General features: G+C 42.0%; 1 protein-coding gene across 1 annotated transcript; it reads left to right on the top strand.

Moving 5' to 3' along the window:
- The first annotated feature begins 13,925 nt into the window (after positions 1–13,925).
- Positions 13,926–14,615, top strand: LOC148009267 (uncharacterized). Its single transcript, XM_087673520.1, has 2 exons — positions 13,926–13,950; positions 14,089–14,615. The coding sequence occupies exons 1-2, from the start codon at positions 13,926–13,928 to the stop codon at positions 14,613–14,615; spliced, it is 552 nt and encodes a 183-aa protein (XP_087529646.1).
- Positions 14,616–20,132: the final 5,517 nt, after the last annotated feature.

Below are 20,132 nucleotides of genomic sequence, written 5' to 3' on the forward strand. Positions count from 1 at the left end.
CTACTCAGTTCCTGTAGCTGAATGCAATAATATCTTATTCTCTTCGAATTAATGTATTAACTTGTTCCATCGCTCCAAGAAATAATTGTACCCCGAAAGGGCTATGCTGATATGAATGGAATAAAACTTTTTAATCAACGATTGTCTCGACTATGAATATTGATAAAGAAGTAAAGTGATTTGGTCACTTGGCTAAAGGAATATGCGGACGTAGTTCTGAAGAGTTAACAAAACGTCCACTTCAAAGGGAAGTAGTTCATGAGATCAAGCCAGTAATAGGAGCTACGCCAATTGCGAAGAGATCATATAGAAAATCTATATCGGAAGCAATTGAGTTGAAGGAACAACTCAAGCAACTATTAAACCAAGGCTACATTCGGCCTAACAATTCACCATGGGGAGCTCCAGTCCTATTCCAGAAAAAGAAAGATGGGACACTTCGACTATGTATTGATTACCGTGGGTTGAATCAATCAACAGTCAAGAATAAGTATCCTATTCCTAGAATAGATGGGCTTCTTGATCGCCTTCAAGGTGCAAAGATCTTCTCCAAAATTGACCTCAGGTCAGGTTATTACCAAATCAGGATCAAGGATGAAGATATTCCAAAAACAGCCTTCAATACAAGATATGGGCACTTTGAATTCTTGGTTATGTCATTCGGGCTTACAAATGCACCTGCCACCTTCAATAGATTAATGCAGGATATTTTTAGACCATATCTTGATGATTTCGTGCTTGTCTTCTTCGATGACATTTTAGTCTATTCTAAACAGGAAGAAGATCATGAACCTCAACTACGGATTGTTTTGGAGACAATGAGGTCTCATAAGCTGTATGCAAAAATGAAGAAGTGTGCATTCTTCAAACGTCAGATTGAATATCTAGGATTCATAGTATCATCAGAAGGAATATCAGTAGATCCAGCCAAAGTCAGAGATGTGCTTGAATGGCCAATACCAGTATTCGTCAAAGAGATACGTAGTTTTCTTGGCTTGACAGGATGGTATAGGATCTTTATCAAAAACTATGCTTTGATTGCAGCACCTCTTACCGACTTACTAAAGAAGCAGACTTCTATTACATGGTCTACTCCCGAGCAAAATAGCTTCGACCAATTGAAGCAATGTTTAGTATCATCACCTATTCTGAAACTTCCTGACCTCAATAAGGAGTTCGAGGTAGTAACTGATGCCAGCATTCTTGCCTTGGGGTGTGTTCTTATGCAGGAAGGTCATCCCGTAGCATATTCTTCAAGGAAATTGAAGAGTCATGAAAAGAATTATGCCACGCATGATCTGGAGTTATTAGCTGTCATCCATGCTCTAAAGCTTTGGAGACACTACCTGTTGGGTAACAAGTTTACTCTAGTAACAGATCATAAGAGTCTCAAATGGATTTTTACCCAGAACGAGCTCAACATGAGGCAACGTCGATGGATCGAAGTATTGGAAGAATATGATTTTGTAATCAAGTATCAACCGGGGAAAGAGAATGTAGTTGCCGATGCACTCAGTCGCAAGGCATTCCTAAACTCCCTAATCTTGCAGAATCCATCAACGGCCAGATCTCTGGCTACAAAGGTATCCATGCCAAGCAACCCTATACTCGAACTAGCTAGATAGGAAGCATGCCATGACTTAGCCTACCAAGCAATGATAAAAGAAATATCTACCAAGGATCAGAATCTGAAGTTACAGGCCAAGTATCATGAATTTTCTATTAACAATGGACTTATTTACTACAGAACAAGACTATGTATTCCAACAAGCCAGTCACTTAAGCAGAAGATATTATGGGAAGCTCATGATTCCCCTTTCGCAGGACATCCTGGCTATGCAAAAACTCTCAATTCAATTAGGAAGAGCTATCATTGGGAGAGGCTCAAAGGTGACGTTCTCAAATATGTCACCGAATGTTTGTCTTGCCAACGTATCAAGGCTGAACATGTCATGATGCCAGGAAAATTGCAACCACTTGACATTCCCCAAATGAAATGGGAATTCATCAGTATGGATTTTGTGGTGGGCTTACCCCAAGTCCAAGGAGGATACAACTCCATTATGGTTGTAGTTGACATGCTTACTAAGGTTGCACACCTGATTCCAGTAAAGACAAATTATAAAGCCTCCGACATTGCTAGAGTGTTTATCAAAGAAATATTCAAGCTACATGGCTTACCTAGAAGGATCATTAGCGATCGAGACTCTCTTTTCACTTCACACTTCTGGAAAGCTATCTTTGAAGCTATTGGGACTCAGCTCTGTTTTAGCACTGCCTACCATCCCCAAACAGATGGACTAACAGAGCGAGTAAATCAAATCATTGAGGATATGCTTAGGGCTTACTGTTGTCGAGAGCCGAAAAAAAATGGATTCAATACTTGCCGTTAGTAGAATTTGCTTACAATGCTTCTTACCAGCAGAGCATTCAAATGACGCCTTTTCAGGCATTGTATGGTCATGATTGTCGAAGTCCCCTAAATTTTTCGGATCCTACCCTAAGAGTGGAAGCTTCAAGACAAATGTTGGAGGACATGGATGACCAAATAAAGTCAATAAGACAAGACATACAAGCAGCCAAAGATAGACAAAAGGCATATGCGGATTTGAAATGCCAAGAGAGGGTCTTCGGAGAAGGAGACATGGTCTTCATTCGTGTACGGCCGAAAAAGAGTTCTCTATCTCTAGGTGAATGCAAGAAGCTAAGTCCAAGGTATTGTGGACCGTATAAAATCCTCAAATGCCTAGGACCCAATGCTTATAAATTGCAACTTCCTGATAACCTAAAGGTTCACAATGTATTCCATATCAGTCTCTTAAAAAAATATGTACCCAACCCAAATCATGTACTTGATGACCAACAAATTGTAATGCCTAGTCAAGGAGTCCTTGAACTAAGACCAGAAAAGATTTTAGATGTCAGGGAGAGACAATTGAGATCTAGAACCTTGAGAGAATGCCTCGTCCAGTGGAAAGATTATCCCGAAGAGGATGCTACCTGGATGGATGAAAGCTCTCTCAATCTTCAATATCCCCAGTTTACCTCGAGATGAGGACATCTCGATTCTTCTAAGGGGGAGAGAATGTAATATTTCCGCGTACCGCGTACCGTAAATATTAACTTACCGCACGCCGTGTAAACCCTGTGCAAGGGTATTCCCTACTTCGTAAGTATTGGTAACCTCATCCACACCATGCACGCTCAAAAATGAGGCCTCCACGTCGAGAATTAAAGGCCGGGGTTGAAGACCGTAAAAGCCGCGAGGAAAAAACCGCTTGGGAAGGGCAAATGGGATAAATTCAAGGCAAATTTTTTTAATTATTATCCCTTCCCCCAGCCGATGCATGGCTGGGGGAGAGGGAGTGTGGAGGGGGGATGGCCAAGGTGGAGTAAAGTCGGACTGCATGAGGGGGAGTCCTCCACCTGTGTGGAGGCCCTCTTCCCCACCCCTCCCATGCCTATATAAACACCCCCTAGCAAGGGGGTGCCAGGGGGGAGCTAGAGGGTGTGCCGGACCGTGTTGTGTAAGGGAGGGCCGTGCTGGGAGAGAGGGCCGTGCTGGAGAGGGACGGGCCGTGGAGAGGGAGGTGAGGTCGCCGTGGAGAGGAGGTCATTATGCAGGAGCCACCGCGCTGTCGCCCAGTCCGCCAGTCACGCTGCCGCCCAGTCCGCCAGACGCGCTGCTGCCCCGTCCGCCTGTCGCAGGCCACTCCAATCCGCCGCCACGCTGGGTCACGACCCCCCCCGCACGTGGCCTGTAGAAGCTGGAAGCTTCTTAGAAGCTTCTTAAGAAGCTTCTAAGGGGGGGCTTCCTTAACCCCCTTCCCACCACATTCCCCAAAAGACCCATTCATACCCCTTCCCGGAAATTGAAGAGGAGAGGGTGAAGGCCGTAAAGACTCCCACATGACCCTTCGAAAAAGGCTTTCGCAAAAAGGACTTTAAAGCCGCAAGCCATCCAAGAATCAACTCCGTGCCAACACGGGGTTTTCCCTAAAGATCTCCTAAAGCCCTTTTCCGCAAGCGCCATCCCGCAAAGGAATCTTCCGCATACGAGGAAAAAGGCCAAAGTCGGAAGGCCGCATTCCGAGGCAAGTCAATTCGTAGACCACCAAGGCAAATCAGAAGCCGAATCTACGCCTACGATGGCCCCAAAAAGATCACAAGGTGCGACCGCGGGAGGTTCATCTCCGAGTATACAAGTGGATATCTCCCCGACCCCTCAAGTCCAGGTTCTTTCGAGTTATTTTCGCATAAAGAAATGATTAGGCGCGCTTAGTTCATAAGGGAGATTGCATTTGTACGCCTAATTTTAATGCATGTGGAAATTGGAAAAAAATACATTTGATAAAGTATCTCTTGAAACACTAGGCAAGATTGAAATATGTCATGAATTTGAAACGAGTTATCCACCTTAGAAGACTGGTTGCATGTAGTTTTTTTTTGGTACATTATCAAAGTAATGAGCCTAAACTTAGGGCAAAGAAATGGAATTTATAAGTGCATTCTCTTTCGTCCTAGACATGGTAGGAATAAGCGTGTGCCGCATGTTAGGTAACATCCTCCTCGTAACGATTTCATGAGGCAAGGTTAACACCATAAGATATTATCCGAAAGGAAATAATAGAGTACGGAAATGATCTTATGGACTTGCAAATAGCATGTAAAATGGAATGAATTAACACTAGCTTTAGTTTGGTATAAACTTCGTCAACTACATTGTAGCTAGGAGAATGTTGCGTATTGCATAGTCATCGTGCGAAAACGTCATTCATCAGAAGCCGCATTTAGGAAAGGTTGCATGGTTCATCAAAGCATAAGATTCGAAAGTATAGGCTACAAGGTTGTAGGCATGATTAATAGGTCTTAGGAAAAGTTAGTATCCAGATTATCATGCATTTTTGCTACACCAAGGAAAGATAAAATTGTCGTGAACCATGTGATGCGTAGAAGCAATAAATCGCATGTTTACGCATATTGGTGTAGTTGTAACTATTGTTCTCCATTAGATTTAGTTTATTACCTTTAGAAGGTTCATCCTTGTCGCAATACAAGTATATTGAGTTGTCTAAGTAACCTAAAACACAAGGGATTCATATGGGCATGGCTCAGTCGATATGATAGGTATCCCAAGTGCCAAGTGCAATAAGAATTCGACCTAGTTTTACACTTGTTGCCAAGTCTAAACCCGCAAACCCAAAGATCTTACACACGTTCACGAAATGTCGATTCAATTGGATGTTCATGCATAAAATGATCTAAGGTTTTATCCTAAGGATCATTCGTTCTAATGATGAAACTCCGATGGAGTTGCAAATTTCTAGGACCATGGGACAACATAATTAGGAATGGGTTGGAGGATACCCTAAACCCTGCTACTCGGCTAGAGGTAATTCCGTGGCCGGAGGACGCCATTCAATGGGTGGAATGATTCCGTGGAATGATGCAACACATGTGAAAAAAAGGTTGCAACATCGTATAGACTTGAGATTTGTCCACAAGAGAGTTTTGTCATCTCTCGAAATGAGGTTGGCAAGTTATTGAAAGAATTTAACTTACAAGAGGATGAGTAATCATCCTGTTACTCACTTTTCTTGGGGGATAATTGCCAAGGAAAATGAAAGTTAGGTATTTGCCTTGAAGCAAATGACAGACAATAAACTAAAGCGACATGGTCGCTAGAACCTACCACAACAAAACCTAAAGTATTGGTAGGGTATGACCCTAACCCAAGAATGATAGGAATCTTGCCAAATTGCAATTGATTCCGGATCGAATGCGGGTTGCATTCGGAGAAAGGAGTCACTCCTTAACAGTTTGCCAGCTAAACGATCACTGGAACTTGATTGTGCTTGTAACAGTTTAGAAAGCACTGTTTGCATTGTTTGCTCAATGAACTAAAGGATGAGAATATATCTAAATACTTCAGGTTGAAGGCCTGAAGGGAGAGGCAGCTTTAGTTACCCCCGACTACCTGCCTGACCCTAACCAAGGGGGTTGTTAGCCGCGCCGGGAACGTGGACCGAACCCGCCGCGAGAGGTCTCTCCGTTGAGTTCTACTTGGAGCAGGAGGACGCTTGGGTGCCAGGGGGGGCTCTGGCTGTAAATCCCTCGCCTTCCGGGCCCTGCACAAGAGGCTAACGTGACTCGGGATTGGATCTCGAGGCCCGCATACTAGTCTACGGGCGGAAGCTTGGATTAGTGATCCCTGGTGGATTACTGGATAGCCTTCGGGCGGATTATGAATACGCCTACGGGCGGGAACTCCTTGTATTGCAAAGATAAAAGGATAAAATGATAATAAAGAAGTTGTTTGGCATTGTTTTCTTTATGTCCTGTGATAAGATTACGTGAAGGAACCAGTGCTTAACAAGGTTAATCAAGGAAGCTGTTTGTTATATGTCAAACTAATGTGGTAGGTAATTACATAACTAAAACAAACCGAGGAAAGTGCGGAGGATGGACCATGGGTCCATCCTATGGATGGGTGGTCCCGGTTAGCCGAGAACTTTTCTCAAAGTCTTCGACGGACAGAGGATGATCGTCATCTCCAAAACAAGTAACGAGAACGATGACTTAGAATTAACTATTACCCGATTCACGCTGTTTTAGGGGAACGGAATGGGACTATGCCTTATGGCAGAGAGGTCGAGCCTTGCATCCCTCTCGTTTCCCATTCTCCTTGAACCAAGTGCTGCGTAAATCCGCTTCGGACCTGGCGTTTCTACGTAAAGTAGTTCGCTCGGGTCTGACGCTAGTTGTTGCTAGCTAATGACCAAACAAGAAAACCCAAACTCAGGTCGATCCTAAGTGGGAACGGCCAGGATACTTCCGCTACGTGGCAGACGCAGGAAGACCTAGATCGCAAGTCCCGTAACATTCCATGGGAGTGACGGGCGGAGCTTTCTAGACATCCTTCCCGATGGACTGCTAAGACGTGTCCGGGATGGTTCTAGTGGACACGTTACAGAGAACAAGAGAGCTTCCTACTGATTGATAGCTTGCTTGAATCTTTACTCCTCCTTCACTTCAACCTTTAAAATTAGCCTCTCTCAATGGTGCTACTCTAGTACCATATTACGAATCATGTGGTGCGGACTTGCTTGAGCTACTACCCCAAACACACACAATACATAATACAAGAGGAAGTTCATTCAAGAACTGAAAAAGAGAGATAGAGAACAAAATAATTTCTCACTGGTTTTTTTTCTCTCTCTCTCAAAATACAATGTACAAAAAGTATAGATAATATATAATATAAAGGAAAGTTGCTTCCTAATTCAAACTGTGTATACTTAACTATGCTAACCAACTAGTGCTATGACTATGTTAGTTGTAAGTAAGTGTAACTAACCAAATATAACAATTGGTAAGTAAGTGGCTATGTGAGGATCATAATGACCACCAATATGCTAAGTGTAAACATGTAGACCTATCTAGCCATGTGGTGTTGGAGCTATATATAGCTCACCCTATCTAGATTAGGTCTCACCTATATATATATAGATTGCGATCAATATTATACACTTTTTAGGAGTGTATATGGTGTATCTCTTCTTTCTCTATTGCATCTCTACATATCTTCTCTCTCTACATCTCAACATTGTATTAAAGCTATCACGATTGACTACAACCAATTTCTTAAAGAAGACAATTAGAAAGTATGTCCACGTAGCATCTCTTCTATTCTTGATTCATATTCTTTTTACGCTTAAATTTTATATATTGTTTATGTTATGAATTTTAAGCATAGAAGAAATTCACTCAATCATCATCGATCATCATTTAGATTGCAGATATGTTGAATTGTAGATATGCCTTTTTTGGACACCCTAAAATTTTCTATTTGGTAAACTTTTAAGGAAACACCTTTCTCAAGAAAACTAATTTTTGTGATGTGCTTAGACTTGCAAGCTTTCTTTCTATCAATTCCCTGCTTAATTTGGGGTTTTGTGTCAAAAATTATGTCAGTTCATGTAAACTCGACTTGAAACAAGAAAAAAAATAAGACAATAGCTTTTCATGTAGACTTCTATGACACGGAATTCATCCCGATCGACTCAATGCTGATTTGGAAAAATGAATAAGATCGTGTCACAAGAGAGTTGCACTTCGAGGAATATACACTCGGATCTTTTAATAGCACATTACTAGATTTGTCAATGGCATGTTACTAAATTGAACAAACACTCAAACATTGAGTCCTTTGGGGTGTTTAGAGAGTCTCTATTTTCTCCACATTGCATATTCTTAAAGAAAGATGCAATATGACAGATCCTCCTCCATTTAAAATTAATATTTCTGTTCTCAAGAAAGAAAATTTTAGACAGATTTCAAATGTTTGGGTTGATACACATGATGGCCGCAATCTCTTTAAGTTTCTTTGAAGCCATGTACAATTATCTTGAAGTTTTGGAGTGCATCATACCTTTTTAAGCACAAAACATGGCATTGTCTACATTGGTCTCAAAGATTTATTTTTACTAATATAAGGTCAAAGGTGCAAGCTTTGATTCCAACCTATTTTATCATGGACTCAAGGTCGAAGCCTCTATCTTTACTATATTGTAAGGAGACTCCTCTCTCAAAATGTCCATTTGATTTTTCTCATCTTCCTCCATACATAACATGTAATAATTCTGATTCCTAAAACCGCATTCTTCATATGAACCTCCTCTTAGGAGGGCAAAAGGATAAATTTTAGAAATAATGGCAATTTTTTAAATTATTATCCCTCTTTCCCCCAACCGACTGTCGTGCTGGAGGAGAGGGGAATAGCAAGGGCAATTAAGCTCCTTGCTGGAGCTTGCAGAAGGGCGAAGTCCATGCGTAAGGCCGCGTGCGGGAGGGAGGATCCCCTCCCCTCACACATATAAGCCCTATGCCATGGGAGCTTGGATAAGGGGAGCTAGAAGAGTCGTCAGGTTGTTGGCTCGAGGGTAGTAATATTGCTACCGTGAAGGATTGTGGAGTATGGTTGTGAGGAGAGAGGAGCTGCCGCATAAAGCCGTCGTTGCCAGGCAAAGCACCACCTCTAATCATCGACTGCGCTGGGCTGTGAGGTGGGGAGCCGAAGGGTTTTGAGCTACCGCGTCGTTGCCACAGTCGCCTTCTCTCTTCCACGTGGGCTTCCATGGTACCTCCAGAAGCTTTAGAAGCTTCTTAGGAAGCTTCTAAAGCCTCCTTGGAAGCCCCCCTTCTTATGGGTTTCTATAAGTCCCCTTTTCAAAGTGGGTTTAATAACCCCCCCCCCCCCCCCCCCCCCCGGGGATTTAAACTACATTCCCATGGGTTTCTCCCCTCCCCCACAAAAATCCCTCTAGAAGGTCTTTTACACCCCTTGCCCCTTTTTTTTTCAATCCCCTAAGGTCCATTTAGTACCCCCTTTCCCGTGGATTCCTATCCGAGGCCTTTAGAAAGACTCATTAAGCCCCTTTTCCCCCTTGTATTCCCCACAAGATCCCAATAGCCTGAGTGCTAAACCCCCTTCCCATGGGCCTTCCCTATTGCCCTCTCTAGGCCCTCTCTAGCGGATTCTTGTTACCGAGGATATTTTAAAATTCTCTTCTAATTGCCTTCACAAAGCAAATCTTTTACACCCCTTCTTCATTGAAGTTTAAGGAGGAATCCTATAAAGCCTTCTTAAGGCGGTTCCAAAAGACAGAGAAATTAATCAAGGAGACCGATTCACAAAGGAAGTTTTGCGTGCGAAGGAGACGGCCAAGATCATAAATCTGCGTCCAAGACGAAAAGGCCGAATTCCCGATGGCCCCTAAGAAGGCACAAGGCGCAACCGCAGGAGGATCATCTCCTAACATCCATGTGGATATTTCACCACAAGTCTAGGTTTTTCTTCCTAAATTTGATTAACGTGGTAATATATTTGATTGTGCATGGATCATTTATGAAACTAGTATGCACTTTTTCGATTGAAATACTTTGGATAAATGAAAAAGAAATAGCTTACGATCAAGGAGATTGGTCATTTGTATTTTTCCAATGCAAGGAATGAAAGGACATAAGACGTCTATGCATCTTTAGCAATTTGTTATATGCATTACAAGTAACAAATTTAGATCAATTAAAGATCATCTTTATAAAGTCGCAATTATTATTGTGCACTTCTATTAGGCATGGAAAGATGAAATTGCATATCGCATTATTAGACATCTCTTCTTTGCAATGATTCATTATTGAAAGTTGCTAATAATCCGTAGGAATTTGCAAGGCATGAAATGGTTCTTGAGCTGCGTAACTCTAGTCAATTGGTATAAATATCATTTCAATTGCATAATTGTTAGAAAAGGCTGCATGGTTCAAACATAAAACCCTAAAGCTTAGTAGCATGAAACTTGATTGCATGTTATAGAAGGATCACTAGGAATTATGCCATAACTTAACTTACACTTTGATCCTAGTTGGAAAAGTTAGGGATTGTAAAACTACTCATACATAGACAATACGTCATGTGGTTACGAAAATGGTAATATGGTAAATATAGTCAAGAATAGACAAGTAAATTGGTTTAAATCTAAACACCTAAAAACTGCGAGGGACTCGTTTAGGAAGGGTTAATTCAATGTAACATAACCCAAAGAGCTAACTAGGATTTAACACATTGAGGACGTGACCTAGTTGCTCTTATTGTGAAAGTTGGAATACTTATACCCTAAAGACTTGCCCTCAGTCCACGGAATGTAGGGACAATAGGACGTACTTGCAAGAGACGATCTAGGATTTCTACCCTGAGGATCGCTTGCTAAAAAGATCAAACTCGGTTTGAATTTGGAACCTTAGGACCGACAATATTGGCCTAGTGCAATCAGGAACGAATTGTTATAAAGATACCCTAACCCTATTTCCTATCTGATCATGATTTGATGCCATTCGATGGGTAAAATTGTCCCATGGATTAGATGTGACACTCGTGTAACAAGTTGCAGAGTCGCACGACCTTGTGATTTGATCACAAGGGAATGGCCAATTCCTTGAAATGAGATTGGCAAATTTTTACGCAAGTTTATCTTGCAAGAGGATAAATAATCGTCCTGATATAGTACCTTTGTTGGGTAAAGTGACCAAGAATACGGGGATTAGATATTTTCTTGGAAGAAAAAGAACAATCAGTAAATTGGAATAACATATGTACTGCTATTTGAACTTAAGGTATTGATTCAGTCGAATTAATAGGGTACGACCCTAACCCAAGGATATAGGGTTAATAAATAAAACCCTTGGGGATCTTGCCAAGTCGCAATTGATCCCGGATCGAGTGCCGGATGCATTCGGAAAGAAGAATTCGCTCCTTAGTAGTTGGCCAAAAATAAGGACCAATGGAAATGATTGTGCTTGTAACACTTTTAAGAGCACTATTTTTCTTTGTTTGCTCAAAGAATGAAAGGATGAAAAGATATCTAATGCTTTAGGTTGAAGGCTTGAAGGGAGAGGCAGCTTCAGTTACCCCCGACTGCCTGCTTGACCCTAACCAAGGGGGTTGTTAACCGCACCAGGAAGGTGGACCGAACCCGCCATGAGAGATCTCTCCGTTGAGCGCTACTTGGAGCAAGAGAAAGCTTGGGTGGCAGAGGGGGATCTGGCCATAAATCCTTCGCCTTCCGGGCCCTGCACAAGAGGCCAACGTAACTCGTGATTGGATCTCGAGGCCTGCATACTAGTCTACGGGCGGAATCTTGGATTAGTAATCCCTGTAGATTGCTTGATAGCCTTCGGGCAGATTATGGATAAGCCTACGGGATGGACTTTATAAATGTATTTCAAAGATAATGTGATAAGCTATTGAAAAGGAACTTGTTTGACATTGTTTTTCTATGTCAAGTGCTATGATTACGTGAAGGAACTGGTGCCTAAATGACTAATTAAGGAAGCTATATGATGCATGTCCAACTAAATGTTATAGGTAATTAGATAACTAAAACAACCTAAGGAAAGTACGGTGGATGAGGCCATGGGTCTGACCTACGAATGGGTGGTCTCGGTTGGTCGGGAACTTTTCTCAATCATGATGAACAGCAAGAAGATCATTTTCAAAGAACACGAACAGTAAGGGCGCTGACCTAGAGTCTAAGTTATAATAATCTCGATTTACTCTATTGTAGGGGAACGAAATGGGACTATGCCTTATCTTTGAACCAAGTGTAGCGTGAATCCACTTCGGACCTGGTGTTTCTGCGTAAAGTAGTTTGCTCGGGTTTGATGCTATTTCCATTTAGGAAATGACCATTAGAAAAAACCCTGATTCAGGTCGGGTCCTAAGTGGAAACGGCCATTATACTTCCGCTACGTGGCAGACCTGGAAAGTCCTAGATCGCAAACACTGTAACATTCCATGGGAGTGCCGGGTGGAGCTTTCTAGACATCCTTTCCAATGGACTACTAAGACATGTCCTGAAGATAACAAGTGGACACGTTACAGTTGGTATCAGAGCAAACCAACAAAGGATTTTTTTAATGAAATCTTAATAAGATGAAGTAAAGAAAATGTTGTTATTCCAAACATTTCCTTACTTTCAATGCTGTCTTGCAGAATTATGAAGCATGAAATAGGTTCTTAGTGTTCCGAGTCATGTTTATGACTGCGATGCATTCCTCGGATTATCAACAAAGGGTTGAGATGATGAACATCCTACAGCGTATCTATAATCCATCGCCTTTGTATGTGGAAGAGAAGATGGACGGGTGCCTCTGGAATCTACTATATAGCTGCCCACCGGTTTGCATACCTTCAAACCAACCTAAAGAGGATCAAGTGGTTGGAAGACCTGAAAGTCGTGAACCTGTTCATTTTTGTGGAGGCTCACGTTGTCGTATTGCTGCGCATTCGAGGTGTGAAACCACCCAAAAGTTGTGCATGAGATTTGTTACTTTGTACATACTTAGTTGTTATGTTTGCTCTTTCATTCTATGCCGAAGATGGAGAAGAATAAGGTTTTTGATAGATTGGAAACTCGAGATGCAATCTCATGGGCTACACTTATTTCAAGATATGCCGAATATGGACTTTGTGAGGAAGTACTAAACTAATTCCAAGAGATGCAAGTCGAAGTACATTGGTGGATATGTTTGCCAAATGTGAGAGCTTGCTTGATGTTTAGCACACCTCAGAATGGTGCAATATAACTAGTAGGAGCATCAAGACAGGCTTGATTATGAGTGTCATTGTATCACAGTGGACTTGGGCAGCTACTATTTTGCAAAGCTCTAATGTTACATAGGAGCATGGTGGCCATGGTCATGAGCACACACAGGTGCATGCATATGTGACTACACACACATCGGAGGAGAAGGAAGAAGCTAAAACTCCTACAAGCTCTAGAATAGATGGTTTAAAATTGAACCAAGAATAATAATATGGGAGTTACAAAGGCTAAAGAGGGGATTTTGAATGGTTAAAGAAGATGTGGATCATGCTGGAAAAAGAAAAGCTTTTGATTTATTTTTGAAAAGAGGAGCTTTTTGAATCGGGAGAGAGAGGGAAAATAGAAAAAGGAGGAAAGAAAATAGACAAGGGAGAGGGAAAAAAGGAGAACAGAGGATACGAATGAAGGGAAGAAGGGGAGCTATTTTGAAAAAAGGAGGTATTTTGGGGGGGTGAGAGGCGGAAGAAAATAGGCGTGAAGGGGAAGGAGGTAAGGATCATCTGGTCTGAGAAAGAGAAGGTGCGATTTTCTGGTCTGGGAGGGCGAGCTCTGCATTCAGAGTGAAGGAGACGGACGATGGAGTTGAAGGAAGACAAACGACGATGATTGAGCTGAAAAAGGCGAGGCGAGCTCTTTAGTCCAGAATTACAACTTCTATGATTAAAGCCTCACCTTCTCCGACTGCGCGCCTGGAAGAGGATTGGTGGGAAGACGAAGGGGACAAAGAAAAAGAAGGAAGACTAGAAGACTGCTGATGAAACAGAGATGACGGCGAAGCGACGGCAGAAAGGTGTCAAGGAGGAGAAGATCAGAGTGACAGTCAGGCACATATGACACCAGGACCAACCGTCTCACTGTCCACCAACATCGACAAGTTTGTGGCGATAGGGCTAAGCGATAAAACAACATCATACTGAGCATGATGAAGACGATGAAGGCGTGGACTCTGAAGACCGTGTTGAAACCGAAGAAAGAGCTGACGAAGGACAACGAGGAAGAATCCATGGCCAGCACGACGCTACGGCTCCTCTTGAGGAACTGAAGACACATTTGACTGATCAGATTTCAGAAAATGCTGACATGACTGAATTGATTGAGTCCGTCAAGCAGCGCTGCAAAGAAGCTAGTTTGCCAGACATAGATGTGGTACGAACTGTGTGGGAGGCTCTTATGGATGCAATTCAGTGGTCCGGGAGAAATCAACAGCAAAATATAAATCTAGCTTTGAGACAGGTCAAAACCTGGGGAAAGTTGATTGGTTCCTTCACTACTACTGGGAAGCTTGAGTTGGAGCTCATATATACAATCCAGACTTACTGTTACGAGGATGCAAAACTGATGAAGTTGTTTCCTGAAATAATACGAGTTTTGTATGATCAAGACGTGCTTGCAGAAAACACTATTCTAGCATGGTTTAGGACTGGTTTCGTGATGGAGCTAACGGACACGTCATAATCTAAGGAGTTGATTTGGACAACAAACCGGAGTTGTGAAGTGGTTCTTTTCAATATCTGAAGCATCTGTACAAGCCGTGACACCCCTAAAGTCATGTTTTTTTTAAAACCATGCAAATTACTGATGTCAGAAGTGGTTCAGGTTGCAATCATATGCAAAGACTGTTTCTATATAATATACAAAGCTTAAACAAGGGGTGGGCAAAGACTGGCCATCTGCTTGTGCAAGCTCCTTTCTTGTAACCTTTTAGTTTTTGGAAAAACAGATTTTGACCCATGCAAATTGACGTGATCATAATAGCAAAATTTCTCTGGTCCATGACAAGAAATTGTGCTCTATGAAGGTGCTGTTCTGTGAGAAGTAGGTTGTGCAGCAAGCAATGCTTTCTATTTCCGGTTGAAGAAGAGTTTATTTTGAAGATATTCTCTTGACAACTGGATGACATATCTGAAGCTCTTGTATTCTGATTTATAACATAAAGTGGTTTCTTGCGAGGATTGATTCTTTTGGTTGATCCGTCTTGATACTTGTACTTGAACCAAAAATTGTAATACAGGCATCATTTTCGTCTTGATTATTTATTTGCTTGATCTTCCATCTTGATATATATCAAGGTCTTCTGAAGACGCGACTATGCTTTCGTAAACCCTTCGACAACGTAAACTCAACTTTACATACTCGAGGTCGGAGGGTTGAGTTAAACTCATATGTTTTATGAGGAAGTGACCCATGTAATTCCCACCGACAGGATCAAAGTGTTGGGGCGCTATGAGAATAATGGGTTCCAAAGGAAATGATACCCTGATCTTCCAATGACTTATCGATTCCTGAAGATCCATGACCCGAAACCATACTATTATCCAGTTCTCGTAGATAAATGTAATACAACATTATTCTCCCTAAACTAAATGTAAACATTTGCCCTATGATGCAAAGGAAATGTTGTATTTCGAAAGGGCTATGCCCATATAAATGCAATAAGACTTCTTTTTATCAATGTCTGTTTTGTTCATGAGAATTGATAAGAAATTAAGTGGTTAGATTGCTTGGTTGAGAGCTGATATGGAGATGAAATATAAATCATAGCGATTAACGAGTAATAACGTTAAGAAACCTTTATACAGGCATAACCCCAGGCACAGTTTCCCAGTTTGCCTCCTACATCAAGTACTGTTGTAATCCAGGAGAAGAAGTTTCTTTTCAAGCAAATTAAGTCGCCCGAATTTGATGGGAAAGGCAGGTCCGTCCAAGCACATGCCGAAATTTGGATTGAATCCATGGAGGATTACTTTGAAGCAGTCGATACTGCACCTGCCAACCAGGCTATGCTCGCCAAGCTAAAGCTCACTTGCGAAGCCAGGCTTTGGTGGAAGCAATGGTGCAGAGATCAAGGGATCGCGGAAGGATCTGTTACCTGGGAGAAGCTAAAGAAAGCCCTGCAGGGAAGATACTTACCACCTACATATTGCACATAGAAAATAAATGAGTTCTACGAGCTAAAATAGCTGGGACTCACTCTTGACGCATACTATTCTAAATTCATCTCACTTCTTAAGTATGGGCCATAGATGGACATGACGCAGCAGGTGTCAAAATTTTGTGCTAGTTTAAATCCACCAGTGAATACCTGTCTCGAATCTATACGCCCATCAGATCTTCAGGATGCACTCATTCGAGCTGCCCCTATAATTCAGGAGGTGCAGGCTAGACCAAGAGGTAACAAAACTTGGTCTTATAATGACCCGAACAGAGAAACATTTAGGCCTCAAATGAAGAGAGTTCAAGGTCAGAATCAAGGACAAAGAAAGGAAGCAAGGACTAATAATGTCAATAACTTTATTCCTACTCAAAGAAATGGCCGAAACCTCCATTGTTTCCACTGCAACAAGTCGTTCATTTCAAGAGGCAATGTCCCAAGCTTGGAGAAGGACATCACCAAGCACCTTTCCAAGGAACTCGCCGTGGCCAGGGAACCACTACCCGAGGTAGAGGAAGAACCACCTGCGTTGCCAATAGGCAAATGTGCAAAGAAGAAGAAAATGTGACCATGGAAGCGGAGTTTGAAAGGGCGACAGTCCATGCCTCTCTTCACAAGAAAGGGCCGAATCGCCAGTTCTCGGTGATTCCGACATCGTCCCACTATCAAGGTAAAGGTTTCAAGACCTTGATTGATTGTGGCAGTACAGATTCTTTTATCTCACTAGCTTGTGCAAAAATATTAGGAATAGCCACAGTAGAAGCACCTATCTTGCTTGTGGAATTGGCAAATGGTCATGAGGTCACTTGTACCAGGCAAACTGCTAAGGTGGAATTCTTTCTGGGAGGAAATACAACTTTGGTCAAATTCAGAGTCATGAATTTAGGTATCCATGAGTATCTACTTGGAATGGATTGGCTTAAACCTAATGACGCCCACATTCATTGTGGAAATGGTCAAATTTCCTTTGAGAACTCTGAAGCGGATTTAGTCACAACTCAAGGTGAGACTGGAGTGCCAAAAATTCAATTGGCCAAGGCATCTCGCATTATAAAGGGAGTCAGAAAAGGACTACCTGTCTACTTGATTAAGCTCAACAAGTTAGATCAGAAGTAGGAGTTTAGTGTAGGACCTTCATGGCTAAAGGAATACACGGACGTATTTCTTGAAGAGTTAACAGAACTTCCACCTCAAAGAGAAATGGACCATGAGATCAAGCTAGTGCTAGGAGCTACGCCAATTGCAAAAAGACCCTATAGAATGCCCATACCGGAAGCAATTGAGCTAAAGGAACAACTCAAGCAACTGCTAGATCAGGGCTACATCCATCCTAGCATTTCACCATGGGGAGCTCCAGTACTGTTCCAGAAAAAGAAAGATGAAACGCTTCGACTGTGTATTGATTACAGAGGGTTGAATCAATCAATTGTCAAGAACAAGTATCCTATTCCTAGGATAGATGAGATTCTTGATCATCTTCAAGGTGCGAAGATCTTCTCCAAGATTGATCTCAGGTCTGGTTACTATCAGATAAGGATCAAGGATGAAGATATTCCAAAAACAGCATTCAACACAAGATATGGGCACTTTGAGTTTTTAGTTATGCCATTCGGGCTTACGAATGCGCCTGTCACCTTCAACACGTTAATGCAGGATGTCTTTAGGCTATATCTTGATGACTTCATACTCATCTTCTTTGATGACACTTTAGTCTATTCTAAACAAGAAGAAGATCATGAACCCCAACTTTGGATTGTCCTTGAGACAATGAGGGCACATAAGTTGTATGCTAAGATGAAGAAGTGTGCATTCTTCAAGCGTCAAATTGAATATCTGGGATTCATCGTATCAGCGGAACGAATCTCAGTGGACCCAACCAAAGTCAGTGATGTGCTAGAATGGCCTATACCAACAACTGTCAAAGAAATAAAAAGTTTTCTTGGATTGACAGGATGGTATAGGGTCTTCATCAAAAACTATACCTTGATTGCAGCACCTCTGACGGACTTACTAAAGAAGCAAACATCCATTGCATGGTCAATTGCCGAACAAACTAGCTTTGATAGATTGAAGCAAAGTTTGGTATCAACACCTATCCTAAAACTTCCGGACCTCAGTAAGGAATTCGAGGTAGTAACTGATGCTAGCATTCTTGCATTAGGTTGTATGCTCATGTAGGAAGGTCATCTTGTAGCATACACTTCAAGGAGACTGAAGAGCCATGAGAAGAATTATGCTACCCATGATCTAGAACTATTAGCTGTCAACCATGCTCTAATGCTTTGGAGACACTACCTGTTGGGTAACAACTTTACACTAGTGACTGATCATAAAAGTCTCAAGTGGATCTTTACCCAGAACGAGCTCAACATGAGGCAACGTCGGTGGATTGAAGTGTTGGAAAATATGACTTTGAAATCAAATATCGACCAAGAAAGGAGAATTTATTTGCTGATGCACTTAGTCACAAGGCATTCCTTAACTCATTAATCTTGCAAAATCCATCAACAGCTAGATCTCTAGCCACAAAAGCGTCCATTCCAAAAAACTCAATACTTGAGCTAGCTAGAGAGGAAGCATGCCATGATCCAGCCTATCAAAAGATGCTAAGGGAGATCCCTATCAAGGACCAGGACCAAAAGCTATAGGCTAAGTATCATGAATTCTCTATCAATAGTGGACTTGTCTACTATAGAACGAGGCTATGTATACCGGCAAGCCGGTCACTTAAGCAGAAGATATTGTGGGAAGCTCATGATTCCCCTTTCTTAGGACATCTTGGATATGCCAAGACTCTCAATGCATTTAGGAAGAGCTACTATTGGGAGAGGCTTAAAGGTGGCGTTCTCAAATATATCACTGAGTGTCTGTCTTGTCAACGTATCAAAGCCGAAAATGTCAAGATGCCAGGGAAGTTGCAACCACTTGACATTCCCCAAATGAAATGGGAATTCATTAGTATGGACTTTGTTGTTGGCCTACCCCAAGTTCAGGGAGGATACAACTCCATTATGGTTGTGGTTGACATGCTGACTAAGGTTGCACACCTTATTCCAATAAAGATAAACTATAAAGCCTAAGGCATTACAAGGTTATTTATCAAGGAGATATTCAAGCTACATGGGCTACCGAAAAGAATCATTAGTGATCATGATTCTCTCTTCACATCACATTTCTAAAGATCTATCTTTGAGACCATTGGGACTCAACTCTATTTTAGCACAGCTTACCATCCCCAAACCGATGGTCAAATAGAGCGAGTCAATCAAGTTATCGAGGATATGCTTAGGGCACACTGTTGTCGTGAACCAAAAAGGTGGATTCAATACTTGCCTTTGTTGAATTTGCCTACAATGCTTCTTACCAACAAAGCATTCAGATGACCCCTTTCCAAGCATTGTATGGTCATGACTGTCGAAGTCCCCTAAACTTCTCAAATCCAACTCTGAGGGTTGAAGCTTCAAGGCAGATGTTGGAAGAGATGGATGACCAAATAAAGTCAATAAGACAAGACATCCAAGCCACCAAGGATAGACAGAAGGCATACACGGATTTGAAGCGTCAAGATAGAATCTTCGAGGAAGGAGACATGGCCTTCATTCGCATATGTCCAAAGAAGAGTTCTCTATCCTTAGGAGATTGGAGGAAGCTAAGTCCAAGGTATTGTGGACCATACAAGATCCTCAAGTGCCTAGGACCTAATGCTTATAGACTACAACTCCCAGACAACCTAAAGGTTCATAATGTATTCCATATCAGCCTATTGAAGAAGTATGTACCTAATCCTAACCATGTACTTGATGACCAATAAGTTGTAATGCCTAGTTAAGGAGTCCTTGAACTAAGGCCTGAAATGATCTTAGATGCTAGGAAGAGACATATAACGTGTCCACTAGTATCATCCAGGACACGTCTTAGCAGTCCATCGGAAAGGATGTCTAGAAAGCTCCGCCCGCACTCCCATGGAATATTACGGGGTTTGCGATCTAGGGCTTTCCGCGTCTGCCACGTAGTGGAAGTATTCCGGCCGTTCCCACTTG

The sequence above is a fragment of the Lygodium microphyllum genome, unplaced genomic scaffold (genome assembly GCF_053477565.2).
Source record: "Lygodium microphyllum isolate KBCC unplaced genomic scaffold, Lygodium_microphyllum_v1.1.10 scaffold_31, whole genome shotgun sequence".
In the NCBI taxonomy this organism is placed as follows: Eukaryota; Viridiplantae; Streptophyta; class Polypodiopsida; order Schizaeales; family Lygodiaceae; genus Lygodium; species Lygodium microphyllum.